Below are 17,647 nucleotides of genomic sequence, written 5' to 3' on the forward strand. Positions count from 1 at the left end.
ATTTGTTACACAGAACAAATACATACCTATGCCATTTTGTAGCTCTGTGTTGTTTTATGTAGCACCATGGACCTGGAGAAACAAAGTCTTTTTTTATCTTGGCATAAACCAGTATGTTCAAGTCTTTGTCTAACCAGGCGTGACTTTTCCTCTTTAAAACTTGTGCAGTAGTCCAGGCTTTTGTGTGCTTGGTGAAACCTTACTGCAGTAATTCATGTCATATTTCCTATATACACAATACATAAATCTTGCAAATTCAGTTCAGCTCCCATGCAGTTGTGGTCAGAATGTAACCTTCTTTTTAAAGAATTTTAAAGATGTGACATTACACTTCCTGTAGATTTTTCCCATCACTGATCATCAGCTATTACTATTTCCAGATGAATATAGATAAACAACTGAATTTTTGGAACATGTACGTCATGTTATGACTCATGAAAAGCCATTTAGTGATAATCAGTTCCATCAGGTCTGAAAAACACTTTAAGAACTTTAAATCATGTATTTTGATTCTTAAGCATTCAAAGTTTTACCCTGAACTTATGGTGTACATCAACTTATTAATGTTTATTAAAATATTAAATTAATATTTCAGTATAAAATCAAGTTTATATATTGGGAAAATGTGATTGATCCAGGAGATATTAATCTACATTACAGTACATGCCTTTAAATTAGATCATTATGCTTTGGACATCTCAGTTTTCAATAAACACAGGACAGCAACAGGAATAGTATTTTCAAATGTAAGGGTGAGAACAAGTCTTGTTTTATTATAATTATTAACTGATTTTAAACATGGTTTAAAGGCCCTGATAAAGTAACAATCATTACATTTCTTTATTTATATACTCATTATTATAATCTCATCCCCAATAACTGGTTCATATATAAGGTCTTCTGACATTTTTTTGTTTCAATAAACGGGTTAATGACACTGCACACTTCTGGTCTTTGCACTCAGAGATTTGCTGGGGCAGTGTTAGTGCTGCAGCTAAAGTTCAGAACTGAGTTTAATAATAAACATAAGAAATTGAAGTGACATCTCTTGCTGAATTATTGACAGCCAGTTGCAGGCAAGGTTTGCAAAAAAATAATAAAACAGTTACCTCTGTCAGGAGAATACTGTGATAATGCCAAAGTCTCAATGTAAGAATACTGAGAAACACAGCCAGGTTGAAGAACTGCTCTAAACTCTGCCATTTTTTACATCCCCTAGAGCTGCCCAGATGTCAAACAGAAAAACATCCGGGAAGGCAAAATCCCCCAGAACAGAGTCAAGAGCCTCTGCGAAATCGCCTGGATTTTGCTTGTCTTTGGCGGCTTCTACAATTGTGGTTGCTACAAAAAAAAAGCAAAGTTTATCTGTTTTTGAATCATAACATGACATTGTATTTTTCTGGAACAAAATTGTATGTTTTCTGAAAGGTACATTAAGCTTAAACGTATGTAAAATACTGTCAGTTTACAGCCATGTGTCACAAAAGCATCTGCACTGTATTAGACTGCATGTTTCTATGAGATTTGTGTGATATTGCATTACTTTTTATCCCCTAGTTCTATTGTTCAGTGTCTAAAGAACTGCAACTAACAAAGATTCTTACACATGCTTCACAGTGTTTGTGCAATAAGATAGCATTGTGGGCCTGGTTAAACTCAGGAGACTGAAACTTATCCCACTTTAAAATTAGTTTTCTGAGAATGTTCCTTATTAGACCAAGATTGTGACTTCAGATTTATTGAGAAATTTATTGAGAAAGTCCCAAGCTCATGACAGCCACTGTTGATAGGACATTAATAGTAGCAATTGTAAACATGAGCCGTGCTTGACTAATGAAGACGCTGTACTGTACTGCAAAAGGCCACAGCTATATTCCTTATGACTGGAAATGTTTAGACATCTGCTAGTTCTTACAATAAACTGTTTTATATGGAGCACTTCTGGTGAAATCCCTACAATTGTACATCTCATTCTATAATGTACAATAACTAGATAAAATAGATGATGTAGTAATTATAAGAGCTCAACTCCATCCATTTTCCACTATACATTCTCTGAAACTCACACTCACACACCAATCACACACAACAGACAATTCAGAGATGCCAATCAGCATAAAATACATGTCATTGGACTGGGGAGAAAACTAGAGTACCCAGAAGAGACCCCTGAAGCACAGAGAAAGCATGCAAACTCCACATACATTAGATGGGAACTGAACCACCAATCTTGGAGGTATAAGGTAAACATGTTCATTACAAACAAGCCACCATGTCCACAAGTTCAACACTATTGCTTTTGAACTTTGCAATCTTATTGAAACATATCTTTTTACCAGACTCAAAACTGAAGACAGAATTTATTTTTCATTGCTTCATTTTTGGAACTATTACAGTGAACTAACACCATTTTAATATACACTAGAACAGAGCTCTTATCATTATTATATAATCTATTTAATCTTGTTCTCGTAAATTACAGAATCGAGATCACCAGAAAAACTATCAAAATATGTTATCAAAATATGAAAAACTAAAATATGTTGTATAAATTGCAGAAACCACAAATGTTGCTGAGTTGTAACCTGATTATTGTACAACACATTTTATAAACTTTTTATGGATATGACTTTAGTTCTTTAGAAATTCAGTCAAGTAACTCATGTCCGCTTGCTGGTTAACTCTAGCAGTAAAGTTAAGTCACTGGGACTACAGTCTCCTCTGTTTGTCACATTAGCCTTCTGAAAACATCTGACTATCTAACTCTGGAATGTGTTTTATATTTATTATTAATTCCCTGATGCTTGAGTCACATTGGATCAGCTCCTTTAGGAATTCTATACACAGAATATGACGTTTTTAAGCAAAATCACATCTCACCAAGTTCAGGATCCCGAATACCCATGTAGCTCTCCAGAAGGTCATCAACCTTCTTAATGGCCTTCTCTTCAAACTCACTGGGCTGATGGGAAGTGGAAGAGATATGTGAGAGGATTGACAAATGGCTTTCAGAGTATTTTCACATCACTAGGCAACCCGAACAGTAATTTACCACTTCCTGAACAGTTGCTGTTCCTTTCGAGCGCAGACGGAGAGTTTCTTTCCCACTGACCATTTTGCCCTCACTGGATTTGGGCGCTCGTGTCCTTTGACCAATCATGTCTCGATGGAGATGCACAAACAGACTTGGATCAAATTTCTATGCAATTCTAAGTTTTCTCAAGTAAAAAGGAATACAGAATTAACTGATGAACTATTCATACTTATGAATTAGGATATTTTGTATAGGAGTTAGGACTTTTGTATAGGATATACTGTATATACAGTAGGCTATATATAGGATACTGTGTATATAGTGCAAATGCATCATAATGCAGTTGTAATAATAATCAAGATAAATCTAAATAAATCATTCTGACATGAAATTCGTGTAATTAGATGCTGCTCAGAAAATAACACATTTCTTCACTGGGTTTTTTTACTGGGCCATTAAGCCACAATTACACAATGCTGTAAAAATGTACACAGTCTAATTAAGGACATTTTCATGGTTCAGTTTCAGATGTGCTTTTATAGCATCTGAAAATATGTGTTGTTTTTTTTTGTAGTAAATTCTTGATGTAGAACCTTTTCCACCGAGGCAGTTCGAGTGCTGGTTCGGAGCCAGAGCCTAATTTAGAACCAGTTCTTTCTGTTTCGACACCCAAAGCACCGGCTGTGAACCAGGAAAAGTGGTTCTTAAGTAGCACCAAAACGCCGCTGGTCTACACTTAAGAACCGCTTGTGTCAGGGGCTGGGGGGCGGGGCTGCTGGGGGCGCATTTGATAATGTACCTTAAGTATACTAATGTTTAATACACTTTTACTTTACCGCGATATGATACATTATCAGCACACATGATAGTGTGTACGTCATGTGCACGTAACTACATGCTAAGGCTAACTTTTTTCTGTGTTAATGATAAAATAACGTTATGTACTTTCTCGATTACAACCTCCGTTTATACAGATTACATGGAGCTGCAAGTACACGTTGGATTCGCCGCGTTTGGATGCTAATGTAGGTTCACAAAGCCATGAGCAGTAACAGTAAAGCAACATCCGCCATTGTTGATGTGTTTGTGTTTGCCGCTGCTGCGCTAAAGTTGCTGGGACACGTGACACGTATACAGTGACTTCAGACTCGGCTCTGTGATGGCTCTTTAGCCGGTGGCCAGTGGAACCAACTTTGAACCAGCACCAGTGCTAGCTCTGAACCAGCACCTGGTTCTTTTTGGTGGAAAAGGGGCATCATGAGAGTGTTCTGCACAGCAGAAGCACATGGGAATCTTAGATGTCTGGGAACAGGAAGAATAATAATATTGAAGTTTCCCAACCTGCTTCTCACAAAGCAGTTTCTCTGCATTTCCTAAGGATTCCTAAATTTTGTGTAGAGAGATTGTTTTAGAGTCCATAGTCAACACAAAAACATCTAGAGTCCAGAGACAACAGGCAAAACTCTGTTTGGACAGTCTTTTCAAATATCTGTCTGATACAAGAGTCTTACAGACTCAAAGGAAGAATATAACATTATTCAAAGCCTCCTGAGGTTCACAGTTTGCATGAATGGCCACCTTTTTATGGGCATCACAATCAGCTATATTACTCCTAATTTCCTTTTCTGGAATTGTTTATAAATATAAATATTTTCTTTTCAGTCCCCTATATTATTAGTGCAACTATCTGATCAGAACCATATCAAATCCATATGTATTGGCTCTGTAGCGGACAGCATGTCTCAATCCCTGCAAAATAAGACATTAGTTTTAATCTGAGAATAAGTGTTTGGTAGCCATTTTTCCCCATCTGGCTTAGCTGTGCTTGCTCTTCTCACTTGGTGCACACTGTAAGATGCTCTTTGTGCATGAGGGAGTGTAATTACATGCATTGTGCCCATGAATGGTAATCCATCATTTTCAAACATCCTATTAGCTAATGGTATAATGATAATCAAAGGCTCTTCAATTATTAACAGTCATTTTCTGTGAGAGAGGGAGCGAGGGGAACAGGCATACTCATTTTCACCGTATGCATATTAACACTAATTCTGCATTTGCTTCGCCGCTGCATGATTTTACTGCCAAGAGAAATTAGAGCTGTTCCATCTCAATAGAATTACTGTTTTTAACCCCTGAAATTATAAATGGCCAGATCATTATCATTAGTACTGACTGCTCTTAAACACTTTATGTATCAATATAATTAAAGTAAGGTGCGATTAAAAGCTTATTGTCTCACAATTGAGCTAGAAAGATAACGTATCTCCAGCTTAGTATTTTAGAGAGAGCACATTACAATTAGACTGCATTTAGCCATTGTAAGTTTTTTTTTAACATGTATTTTACCATTCGCAAAAACGTGCTAACCTTGCTCAGTCAAGATTATCTCATTTCTGTGAGGTTTCTTTAGTGATTGGCTGCATTTTGAGATTTTAAGCATAGAATTAGAAATAAACAAAATGTGGTTAAGTAGCATTCATGCTAATGGCATAAAAACATTACCAATATTTTTTAAATGATTTGCTTACATTTTTATTAATAATTTGTTTTAAACCTAAAATTTGGGTAATATTGTTGGACATTTAAATTGATTTCATTATCTGTCTATCTTGTGGATCTTAAAACTCTACTCATCCCTGGATGCAGGTTATTGTGATGTAAACAAATGAAAGATAAATCATCTCAGATCTTTTCCCACCGTTAATGCGATACAGGAACCAACAAAACCAACAAAAATGAAATGCAAATAGAAACATTTTTTCCAACATGTGGAAAAAAATAAATGAATTTACATTAACCTGGTTGCATACCCTATAATTAATACTTTGTAAACATGCACTTTGCTTGTAATGCCGCACTCTTCATAATGGACTACCAACTTAACCAAAACATTCCCCAGACCAGTCATAATTTTTTTGGTAAATGTTCTGCAGTCTCTTTGTAGAACAAAGCTTTAGCAGCTATGTAACATTAATATGGGAAAAATATTTTGTTTGCTCAATAACAGGATGTTAATTAATTTACCTTCCTTTAGAAATGACCTTCCTTTTCCTTCTTCCTCTGTAAGAAATGACCTTCCTTTCCCTTCTTCCTCTGTAATATACAGTGTGATCCATTTGCAGGAAGATCCCTCAAAAATTATTTGTCAAGCTCCCATTAAGGTTCACAAAGGACTCCAGACTACACAATACTTAACTCTGAGTACGTGAGGGACTGAAGTGTTATTTTCCTCTATGGCCCACTTAATGGTAAGTTTTTACTTTGTATGGACACACCATAATGTGTAGTTCTCTTTCTGTAACTTTTAATTTTAAGTTTTAAGTGTGTTTATTCCTTTGGCCGGTGTGTGTGGGAAAGTTTTTTTATATCAGTCCCAGGAATGTTTGCCCCTTTTGACCTTGCAAGTGACATTTAGATTTTACAAAACTAAAAGAACCAACAGGGTGCCTTTTGGTTTGAGAAGTTAGGGCTAAACTAGCTGTATCTGTAGCTCAGTAGTAATTAGATGCATTAATTAATTGCAAAAGGCCGAAAGGACAAAAGGACGCATGTGTGTCGAAACATGTCGGATTTTGTGCTAGTACAGAATCTGACCACATGGGGGCAGTAGTTGTGAGGAAATTTGCGTCTCTAGAGAAAATGAAAGGATTATGAACTTTGCTCGTTATTTATTTGTTTGTTTGTTTGTTTTATTCCGCCTGTAACAATAATAGACCTAATTGACAATATTTTAAATTGGAGCAAGATTATTTTTTGATTAACTACATTCATTTAGTTATTTTATGTTTTAAGTTATGTGTCCAACTATCTGTTTGTCTGCTATAATTCAGTCCACCTATATGTCTGTCCTTCTATTTGTTTGTCTCTCCTCCATCCATGCACCTATCTATCTGTCTGTCCTCCATCAATCCTCTGTCTGTCTGCCTCTTCAGGATCAGAATTTGGCCACATGGGGACAGTGTTTCTCCGCCGGCAAAAGGATTGACGCTGAAACATTATTTGCCTTTCTCTAGAGAAAATGAAAGGATTAGGAACTTTATGGATTATATATGTAATTTTGTCATTACATTATTTATTTATTTACTTACTTTTTTCCAGCCTGTAACAATAATAGTCCTTACTATTTAGGAATATTTTAAATTGGAGCAGGATTATTTTTTAATTAACTAAAATATTATTATTATTTTTTTTAATATTACTGTTTTTTGCAAATGGAATATGACCGTTAAAAGAGTCATGATTGTTAATAAGTAAAAGCAGGGGACTGAATGATAAGAGTAGTGCAGCATGGTTATGATGATCACACACACAGGCAAACATACACACACTTGGAGCTAACAGTGACGACAAACACAGGAGATGATGACTCACCGAATGCTTTCTTGGGTCCCACCAGCCTGAGAGTGAATGGCTCTCCTCTCGGTTGCTCCTTCAGCATCTTTGCCACTTCATAATGACGGCATCCCACAATGCTCTGGTCATTGATGGCCTCGATGTGATCACCCACACACACGTTTTTCAGCCGGTCGATAGTGCTGCCCTCTTTTATCCTCTGTCAGGAAAAAGCAAGGTTAAATAACTAAAGTCTAATATCTGTCTGTCTGTCTGTCTGTCTGTCTGTCTGTCTTGCTGGGTGGCTGTCTATCTGTCTGTCTGTCCATTTATCTGTCTGTCTCTCTGTCTGTCCATAGTCTGTCCAGCTATCTATTTGTCTGCTACCATTCCAGCTGTCTATATGCCTGTCCTCCTGTCTCTCCTTCCATTTGTTTGTCTCTTTTGCTCTGCCTCTTCCATCCTTCTTAAAATTAACTATTTGTCTGTCTGTCTGTCTGTCTCTCTGTCTGTCTATGTGTCTGTATGTGCATCTGTCCTGATATCTGGCTGGCTGCCTGCTCTACATTCATTCAACTATCCATCCACTGTCCTTCCACTTAATTTTCTGTCTCATATGTATGTCCTTCTATCAGTGTGTCCTTCTATCTGTTTGTCTATGTATTAATCTGTCTCTCTTTCCTTCATCTATCTACCTAACTCCTTACTTAACGAGGTTAAAGTAGAAGTAGACATGGCCTTCGCTAGTTGCAGTAACACAGAGGTCAATGAAACGTCCTTACAAAGATCTCTGTGTGTCACCTTTATGAAAGCATATCCTGCACCGTTATCAGTGATGGTCAGGCCAAGGGCATCTTCCGTTTTAGTGACCTCCACCTCTTTGGTTTCTCCTCGGACATGAGCGAAGATGAAGTCTTCAAGCCCAATCTGCCCCCCCAGCAGCTTCTGCATGTCCACTTTGTGTGAGTTTAAAGTGCAGAAGAGGATCTGGGTAAACAAGAAGAGATAACAGGGAAAGGTGAGAGAAAGAGAAAGAGATAAAGAGAGAGAGAGAGAGAGAGACAGATAGAAAGAGAGAGAGAGAGAGAGAGAGAGAGAGAGAGAGAGAGAGAGAGAGACGGATAGACAGAGTCTAGAGCACTTTAGACAATGCATTGTGTGTCCACAACCTACCAGAGTACAGTACTCATTATTACTTTATAATACATACAGTATACTCCAAATATTCAGAGTAATACCTATATATTATTATGAATTCTGACAGATGATGGCCTTAAAATCCTTTTTATTAATCTTTATCATTATTAAGACAACATTTTAAGTTAATATGTTAATAATTACTTATAATGTTAAATTCTTGATTCTGATTGGCTAGATGATGACAGTACTTCTGACTGTAATTCGAATCACAGATTTATGCTGTTCTAGTACATAATTGTTGCTAAGGTAACAATGTATTTACCCTGAGTTGTATTAGAATGTATATTCATTGAATTGGTAAAGGTTTCTGAAAGGTGTTGTTTATTTATCATTTATGTAAGGAGACTCCAGTGTCCCCATTGTCACAGGCATGTCTCAGGCAAGACAGATGAGGATAGGTTGCTGAGGGAAGGATCAATTCCTATAACCTAAGTGATAACTTGTCTTGCCGACATTCTACAGTTTTAAATGTAACTGTAACCATATAAAAGCATGTATTATTTATAAATACATTTTTGGGAAACTGAGTATAAGAGCAGCATAATAGCAATAAAACACTTTGGAGCGTGATCTTATGATACCACCACTGCTTTCCTATAACAGCACACCTCCCTGTATTTTATTCCTACATACACTGTACCATTCACACTTGGACATATTCATTTCAGCCATTTCGAGTTTACTTTAAATCAGCTTCAAGGGACATGTTTCATTTAATTCCAAATCAGCTTCAATTAGTCATTTCAAATAAATTTTAACTCAGCTTCAAGGGTCAATTTTAAATTCATCCTAAATAATCAAGGGTCAGTTTTAATTACATCTATAGCAACTTTACAGGTTTAGAAAGCTGATTTATAGGTTTACATTTTTTCCAAGTCAGCTTTAATTGACCACTAAGAGCAGGCTCATTGTCAGCTTCAAATGTCCATTACCATTACTTTCCAATAACAGCACACCACTCTGTCTTTTATTCCTTACAAAAACCTTATGGCATGCATATTCTATGAACACTTGCACATATTTGTGCATGTCCTGAAAACACTCTGGCTTGGATCTAAACAAGATTACATGCACCTGAAGGAGATAAATACATTTCCTGAAGTGGAACCTTTAATTATGAGATAGTTATAAAGGTCTTATAGATAAGATGTCTTTTCAAGGACATGTGTAGTTTATTGTGTTTTTTTAAGTCAACGGGTTTGTTATATAAGTCTGGACATTAATTATGTCAATTGTAAAGATAATGTTCTGGGCTATGTACAGTATTTCTAAAGGGGTCTGTTTTAGGACAAAATCACTTAGAGACAAATGTACATTATTTTCATATATATTAAAATGACGGCGTGGCTCAATACATTTATACTAATAATAATTCATTAAGATCTGACCAGATCCCTCTGATCCCTGGATTCAATTATTTTCATAGTTTTAAACAAAATATTATTATATAAATTAGAATGATTCCTGTTATCATACTGTTTGATGTATAGACCGTATAAACCCACACTAACATTATTATTGTTGGTAGAAGGCCTGTATTAGTTTTGGTCCATTATGAATAATAAAATATTCCATAGCATATCATGTTTTTCTCATTGCTATGAAATTTTGGCTTACCTCTGAAGGAGAGATGTTGAAAACCTCTGCGATCTTGGCATACAGCTCTTTTACATTGGTGAAGCCATGAATACGGCCTGTAGGACTTCCATGAGCAAGCTGAGTGTGAAATATCAGTTTCGGTCTCTGACACTGTGGAGAAGGGGGTGAAGTAGGTAATGGTGGTGCAGAGGGCACCGCACTGCTTTCTTCCTCCCCGTTCGAGTTCTTGGAGTCCTGTGTTTGTGGGCTCATGGCGTCTCCGTCGTGCATCACTCCGTCTTCACCCTTTTTCCCAAAGTCCTCCTGCATGCTGTCTAGCTTAAACACACACACAGCTGTACTGTGCTGCACTGGTCTGATGTTGAATTAGTGATGAGGGTAACCAGGTAACAGGAACAGGTGAGTGCTATTGGCTTTACGAAGGTGAAACCTGACACCACTTTAGCCAAAGGTCTTATTATTGATATAGGAGACGAGAGCAGGACAACAAACTCGCAACAACCAGACAGGCACCTGAAGAAAACCGAGTGTGACCATCATTATACTCATTTGGCAGAAGAGAAGGTGTTTGTGACTGGAAGGAAAGAAGAAAGAGGCAAGGACAAAAGTGCTGGATAGTGGAAAGAAGATAGCTTGATGAAAGAATCAGCTTTCATGAAGTATGAATAATATGATATTATGAAAGAAGGTTTCAATTCAATTTAAATCAATTCAAATTTATTTGTAAAGCGCTTTTAAAAATGGACATTGTATCAAAGCAGCTTTACAGAACATAATAATAAAACATAATACACAAAGTTTAATGTTATACAAAGATTAATATAATACAAAAATTCAAGATTAATATTAGACTTATATTTAAATGAGTTTGTATTTATGCCCAATGAGCAAACCTGAGGTGACTGAAGTGACTGTGGCAAGGTAGAACCTCATCCTCATCTGGGTGACTTTTAAAGTAGCTTTAAAGGTTGAATAAAGGGGAAAGTTGCAATTTACGCCAATTCAGCTTCAAAGTGACAATTTCAGTTTTCCTAAGGTCAGCTTCAAGGGGTATGTTTCAGTTAATTCCAAATCAGCTTCATTTAGTGACCTGAAATTAATTTCCGGTTAGCTTCAAGGGTCCAATAAAAAAATCACTCTAAATAATCAAGGGCCAGTTTTAATTGCATCCAAAGCAACTTTACAGGTTTAGAAAGCAACTTTACAGGTTTACATTTCTCTTAATCTCTTTTCTCTTACTTTAATGGGCCATTAACAACAGGCTCGTTATCAGCTTCAAATGTCCATTTCCAATTTCCTCTAATCTAGGTTTGTGGTACAAATTTCAGTTACAGTTCATTGAAATACTAATTACCTCTTTTGAGTTACTAACAATGTTTTTAAAAAATTATCATTTGAAAGATATGAACCAATTTTCTCTTGATTATATTTCTAAATGTTGTGCAATCACAGGGTGGAGCACATGACAGACAGACTTTCATACACTTATTACATTTATCCCTTATCCAGAGCGATGTACAAAAGTGCTTAAGTCTCTATCATTAAAGGCATGAACTCTGGTTCACTAGGCTACAGACCTAAGATACCTTCCACTTATATATATTAATAATACACCCATACAACAAACAGGGAAGAAACTGCTAGTTGAAATGTTTCATGAATAAGTAGGTCTTCAACTGTCATTTGAAAATAGCCAGTGACTCAGCTGTCCTGACCCCTAGTGGACGTCTTGGCAGCATGCACAGAAAAGGAAAGTTAATTGTCTATGGTTACCCCAAGATTGCGAGCTGTGACTAAAGGGAAGATCAGATTGTAATGCAGGGATTTTGCAAGATCATGACCTGGAGATGAAACACCTAGGATGATCAGCAGTTCAGTTTTGAGTTTAGAGTTTTTCAAATTGAGCATCAATTGATGAGCCGACATCCACGATGATATGTCTGCCAGACATGCTAAGATCCGAACAGAAGCAGTATTATCTGAGATTATCTGAGGGTGGGAAAGAAAGATAAGTTGTGTATCATTGGCATAGCAGTGGTAAGAGAACCCGTGTGAGGAAATAACTTCACCAAGAGAGTGAGTATACAGGGAGAAAAGAAGAGGACCATGTATTGAGCCCTGTGGGACACCAGTGGAGAGACTGCGTGGAACAAATGTCACTCCCCTCCAATGTTACCTGAGATGAGCATCCTTCCAAGAAGGAAGCAAACCATTCCCATGCTGATCTGCAAATCCCAAGATTCCTGAGGGTGGACAAGAGTATCAAATGCTCAAGTATCAAATGAGGATGAGGATCGGTGACAGCTTGGCTGATCTAGAAGCATGTAGTTTCTCAGAGACGTTCAAAAGAGCTGTCTCTGTTGAATGTGTTGCTTTAAAGCCAGACTGGTTGGGATCTTGGAGGTTGTTCTGTGAGAGATAGACAAACAGTTGATTACATTTACATTTACAGCATTTGGCAGACACCCTTATATCCAGAGCGACTTACATTATCTCATTTTTATACAACTGAGCAATTGAGGGTTAAGGGCTTTGCTCAGGGGTCCAACAGTGACAGCTTGGTGGACGTGGGATTGAACTCAAAAAAGGGGATGGGAATAACCCTTACTTTCTTGAAGGTAGATGGTACATGACCAGATGTTATGGATCCATTGATGATAGTGGTGATGAAGGGCAGAAGTTCTTGCGAGATGGTGTGGAGCATAGTGGAAAGGGGTGGATACAATGGGCAGGTGGTAGGATTGCAAGACCGGATGAGTTGTAAAATCTCTTTTGCTGCTACGGTTGAGAAATGCAACATCAAAGGAGTAGGGGAATCCTGACTGTGAGATGTAGGTGCGGTCAGGGAGGAAGTGAATGTCCTGCAGATTTTCTCAATCTTCTCGAGGTAGAAAGAAGCAAAGTCTTCTGCAGTCAGGGAGGATGAAGCAGGTGGAGTCAGGGGGTTGAGTAGAGAAGAGATAATGTTGTGGAGCTTATGACGGTCTTGTGCTGAAGTCTTGGCAGAAGTCGTATCTGAGGAGAACTTGGCCAGGAGTGTACTGCAAGAGTCAAGATCTACAAGAAGTTGTGATTTCTTCCACGTCCTCTCAGATGATCTTAGAGGATCTTAGAGGATCCAATTGTTGCGCAACACATCAGAAAATGAAGGAGCAGAACAAGAAATTTTCATGGGTTTAGTGAACAGAGGGCAGAGAAAACCATGGTTGAGGAAAGAGAGGAGAGGAAAGTGTCATAATGTGTAGTGGGGTAGCATTCATGTCTGTAGCTGGGGATGGAAGGGTGGAAACCAGGTCCAGGACATTGCCGCCTTTGTGTGTGGGGACGTAGCTGTTGAACGTCAGGGCAAATGTTTCCAAAAGATTCCGGAGGGAAGAAGATTGAAGCTTGTCAGAGGGGAGGTTGAAATCGCCAAGCTCTGTCAGAGGGGTGCTGTCAGAATTGAAAGCACTGAGCAGTGTGTCTCCTAGGGGACCAGGAGAGCCGTAGATAACAATGATGAGAAGGTTGATTGGTAAAGTAACTGAAATGGCATGAAATTCAAAAGAGGAGATGGTTAAATGAGACAAGAGGTGAGGTGTGAAACACCATCTCCCTGATAACAGTAGACCTGTACCACCACCCCTGCCCGTTTCTCATGGTGAGTGAGAGAAAGCATAGGCAGAGGATAGAGCAGCTGGTGTAGCAGTGTTCTGTGGGGATATCCAGGTCTCTGTTAGGGCAAGAAAATTAAAAGAGTAGTGGGAAGCTAAAGCCAAGATAAAATCAGCTTTCCTTACAGCAGACTGGCAATTCCAGAGCCCACTTACCACCACTCTTTGAAACACAAACAACAGAGGAGGGTAGATGAGGTTATTGGAAATGTGACCTCTGCTCTGTAGACGAGAGCACCTACGAATGTAAGAGGTGACTACAGAGATGGGTTTGAGGCACATTTCTGCAGTCAACCAAGAGTGAGATTTTAAAATATTGTGTGGTAGAATATATTATACAGTACTAGACATTTATTTGCAATGAGTTAGAAGAATACTTGGAGGGATACTACCTTCGAAGGGAGAACCGTCGATTTAAATGAGTAAGTCCCAGGGCTGTCAAGTGTCACGCATTGAGAGTGGCAGCCACGCATTTCAGTCTTTTGTCACGATCTCCTGCCACACATTGTATTTCTCATGCAGAAAAACTTTTTGACTATTTATCATATATTTAATATGCCGCAGCGCCCAAAATGTATCAGTCTGTACCGCTGTCTCTATGGAACCGGGCAGGAATCAAGCGCTTCTCCCCTGGAGTTCTTAGTCGAGCCGGCCACTTATCAGCCAATCAAAAAAAAGAGGCTACACAATAGCCAATCAGAAAATAGCACTATTGTATATGGGTAAATGGGGTTTGCTGGGGGGTTGGAAATGTCACTCTTGCCTGTCTTCAAAACTTGAGAGCCCTGAAGTCCTGCCGACAATTCACACCTTAAGGGACACTGAAACTACTCCTGATAAATCAGCTGAGAGAACAACTAAGCAAAGACCAACACTATAAGATCAACAATGCTATAGAATATAACAAAATTCAAATCACAGTACTCTAGGACAAAGTGAGTTTAAGCAGCTAGTTCACAAAAGTCAGAATCCTACCTTACCAGAAGACAATATATTCAAATAAAGAGAGTTAAAGCACACATGCTATTATTTTACGTATAGTAGTCAGAATAGTCCTGCCTCATGTTTGCTCTGTGAACAATTTTGCAGAGAGTGCAGGAAAGTTAATGACAGAGTTTCCAGATTTAGCTAGTGAAACTACTCCATGCGTGCAAAATTCTTGTTATACATTTCCAGAAAATGGCAATGTGTAAGTACAGCCGTAAGTTTCTGTGATATACTGCAAAGATTGAGAAGGGGAAAGGAGGATTATGAAGTGAATAATGTCCACACATCACAAACCTGTGATTTGTGTGGTTCTTAATGTGTAGTTGGGATGGACATTTTGTCATAGTTAATGATATTGAACCCAGATGATTCATGAACCCAGATGACTCAATTACCTCTTGCAGGTTTACTCTCAAAATTCTCTAGATTCACCAGCCTACAGCATAAGGCAAGAGACACAGCCTCTTGACTTAATTTTGTTTGAAGCTTTGTTGTTATTAATGTCAGCCTTCTCCACAGTAATATATGATGACAAGCAACTGGTGAATGTAATTTCATTTGGTCCCAGTCAACCAGATTATCTTAGATTTTATTAGAATGTATGACTTTCACTGTTAATCAGAGCATTGTTAACTGATTTTGTCTAGATGATTTATTAAGCTCTGTACCTAATGAATAAATTTTATCTCCTGTTTTGACCCTGAACTGATAGACTCTATCCCTGTGAACTGTATCTTCACCTAGTCAGTGATAAATACATAACAAACAGTGCTATAACAAACTGGCAGTTAATTCAGTGTACACAAATATGCTTTTGCATTATTTTTTAATCAGGTCTTCAGTCTCTCTCTTTTATTTTCAAGCATAAGTTATGTGAATTTAATTAAATTTAATAAAACCTACATCAGTTTGTGTGAGCATGTACAATATATTGCACATTATGGATATGCAAATAATGAATATTAATTAGTTTAATATATTATTTTGAAATATATAACTGATGCCTAGTCATTTAAATGTTGCTTTTTGTCTCTTTTTTATCAAAAAACTAAAAGATGTTATCACCCAATTCAAAGAATCCTATTCAAGGTGTGCATTCTTCAAAGCTATCAGCATGGTGATCCAGATAGTATGTAAGAAACCTTGAATAACTCTTTATCACATTTAATAGCCTTGAACACACCTGTAAAGGACACTGAGCCATAAAATATAACTGTAATGCGTAATCAGTGATGACCCTTTACTATACCTCGTAATAAAATTTATACACTGAATAGAAAACACATGCAAAGATGTGATTTTTAGCTTTAGAGATTCAGATCAGATGTCATGTGGTTGTGACTCTAACACAGCTACACAGAATAAAGCAGTCAGGTCCTGATGGCTTAAGTATGTACCAGATGACACATACTAATTTGCATGCCCAAGGAAATAATTTGCCATTCGTAAAACTGGGCATGCTGTGTGTGATTTACATAGAATAATCTGTCATATGTAAAGTAGTCATAGAAAACAATATGCAATCACCCACCCTTCCCTTCCCAATCATTTTTAATAAATCACACTGCAGTTATTAAATCATTATCTTTGCATTGGTTCTACACAGAATTTTGCACTGTAGGTACGAATGTCTACTAATAGTAAACATATAAACCAGACAAATTACTGTACGTTCAGGACCATGGCAGACCCAAAGCTTTTCCCATGAACACCGGGTGTGAGATGTAAAATAGGCAATAGCCTCAAATGCTGTTTTGTTTATTTAACATTCTCTCTAGACTTCATTAGAATATCAGCTTGTCAGTCTATTTCTTTGTTGGTGTTATCAATATTGTATATGTCTTACACATGTGTGTCCAATGTGTGTCCAGCTGCCCTATAAAGCTACATAAGCAACATTTTGTCCAAAATATCCTAAATATCCTTAATTGATGTCTTCTGTTTGGTTTAATAATTTTTCCCTAAAGCTTCAATACATAATTTATGCAAATGCAAAAAACTTATTGTTACTCGCACGTACTCAATGCCCAACAGAGTGAAACACATTGCAGAACCACAGCTCAGATTTTCATGTATGCTGTATTCATGTTAGAGCCACTCATGTAGCATGGTTGTTCTTTTTCTTGATGCTACAGTGCCTCCTCTGTTTGTTCTAAACTCACTAGATGTGTCTAATCATTACCACCTTCTCCACCTTCTTGTCCTTGAACATACATTTCTTATACACCATGCCAAATTGTGTAGTTGTTCTCTCAGTTTATACAAGCTGTGCATGTAGATGTGCAAGATGTGCATGTACTCTGGCTTGGTAATGCAGGATGTACTCTTGGCTTGTCATTTACTTTGTGATGGATGGGGTGGCTTTGCCACAAAACTAGGCCAAGTTTCTTTTTAATACATTGGAGGGAAAGTTCAGAGTCAGGTCCAGAAATATTGGCACTATGGGGAGGATTATGGACATTTCCTGGAAAGTGAATCATGAAAAAAATTCTAATCAAGATTTTCTGAAACATAAAGATTAGGTATTAGGTATTAGATTTAGGTATATATTGGGCATAATTTAGTGGACTAGCAGTCGGCTGACTTCCACGTCAACACGCCAGCTGCATTGCTAATGCACTTGTTCTAATATATATATTATAGTAGCACCACATTCACTTGGGTTCAGTGTCAGCACTTAAGTGATGGTCAGTAAGTTTTACATCATAAGAATGTTTTCAGGACAGCTGACTTTTCTACCTTATTCAACTTAAGGAGAGAAAAAAAGGAGAGGCTAGTGAGGGTATGAAAAAAAAATATTATTTTATATATATATATATATATATACATATATGTATAT

At 37.5% G+C, this 17,647-nt stretch overlaps 1 protein-coding gene across 1 annotated transcript; it reads right to left on the minus strand.

Annotated features, from left to right (window-relative positions):
- Positions 1 to 550: 550 nt before the first annotated feature.
- gipc3 (GIPC PDZ domain containing family, member 3) lies at positions 551 to 10,489 on the minus strand. Its single transcript, XM_060882248.1, has 6 exons — positions 10,187 to 10,489; positions 8,171 to 8,356; positions 7,409 to 7,589; positions 3,053 to 3,162; positions 2,881 to 2,962; positions 551 to 1,341 (listed from the first exon to the last, which is right to left on the minus strand). The coding sequence occupies exons 1-6, from the start codon at positions 10,475 to 10,477 to the stop codon at positions 1,190 to 1,192; spliced, it is 1,002 nt and encodes a 333-aa protein (XP_060738231.1). The 5' UTR covers positions 10,478 to 10,489; the 3' UTR covers positions 551 to 1,189.
- Between the last annotated feature and the right edge of the window lie 7,158 nt (positions 10,490 to 17,647).

Source organism: Tachysurus vachellii, chromosome 1 (genome assembly GCF_030014155.1).
Source record: "Tachysurus vachellii isolate PV-2020 chromosome 1, HZAU_Pvac_v1, whole genome shotgun sequence".
NCBI classification, from domain to species: Eukaryota; Metazoa; Chordata; class Actinopteri; order Siluriformes; family Bagridae; genus Tachysurus; species Tachysurus vachellii.

Coding starts and splice junctions, on each gene's coding strand:
- gipc3 (XM_060882248.1), bottom strand. CDS start 10,477: ATGCAGGAGGACTTTGGGAAAAAGGGTGAAGACGGAGTGATGCACGAC. Junction 7,590..8,170: donor CAGGATATGCTTTCATAAAG/GTGACACACAGA, acceptor TTTTCCTGACAG/AGGATAAAAGAGGGCAGCAC. Junction 1,342..2,880: donor TATTCGGGATCCTGAACTTG/GTGAGATGTGAT, acceptor TTTTTTTTGTAG/CAACCACAATTGTAGAAGCC.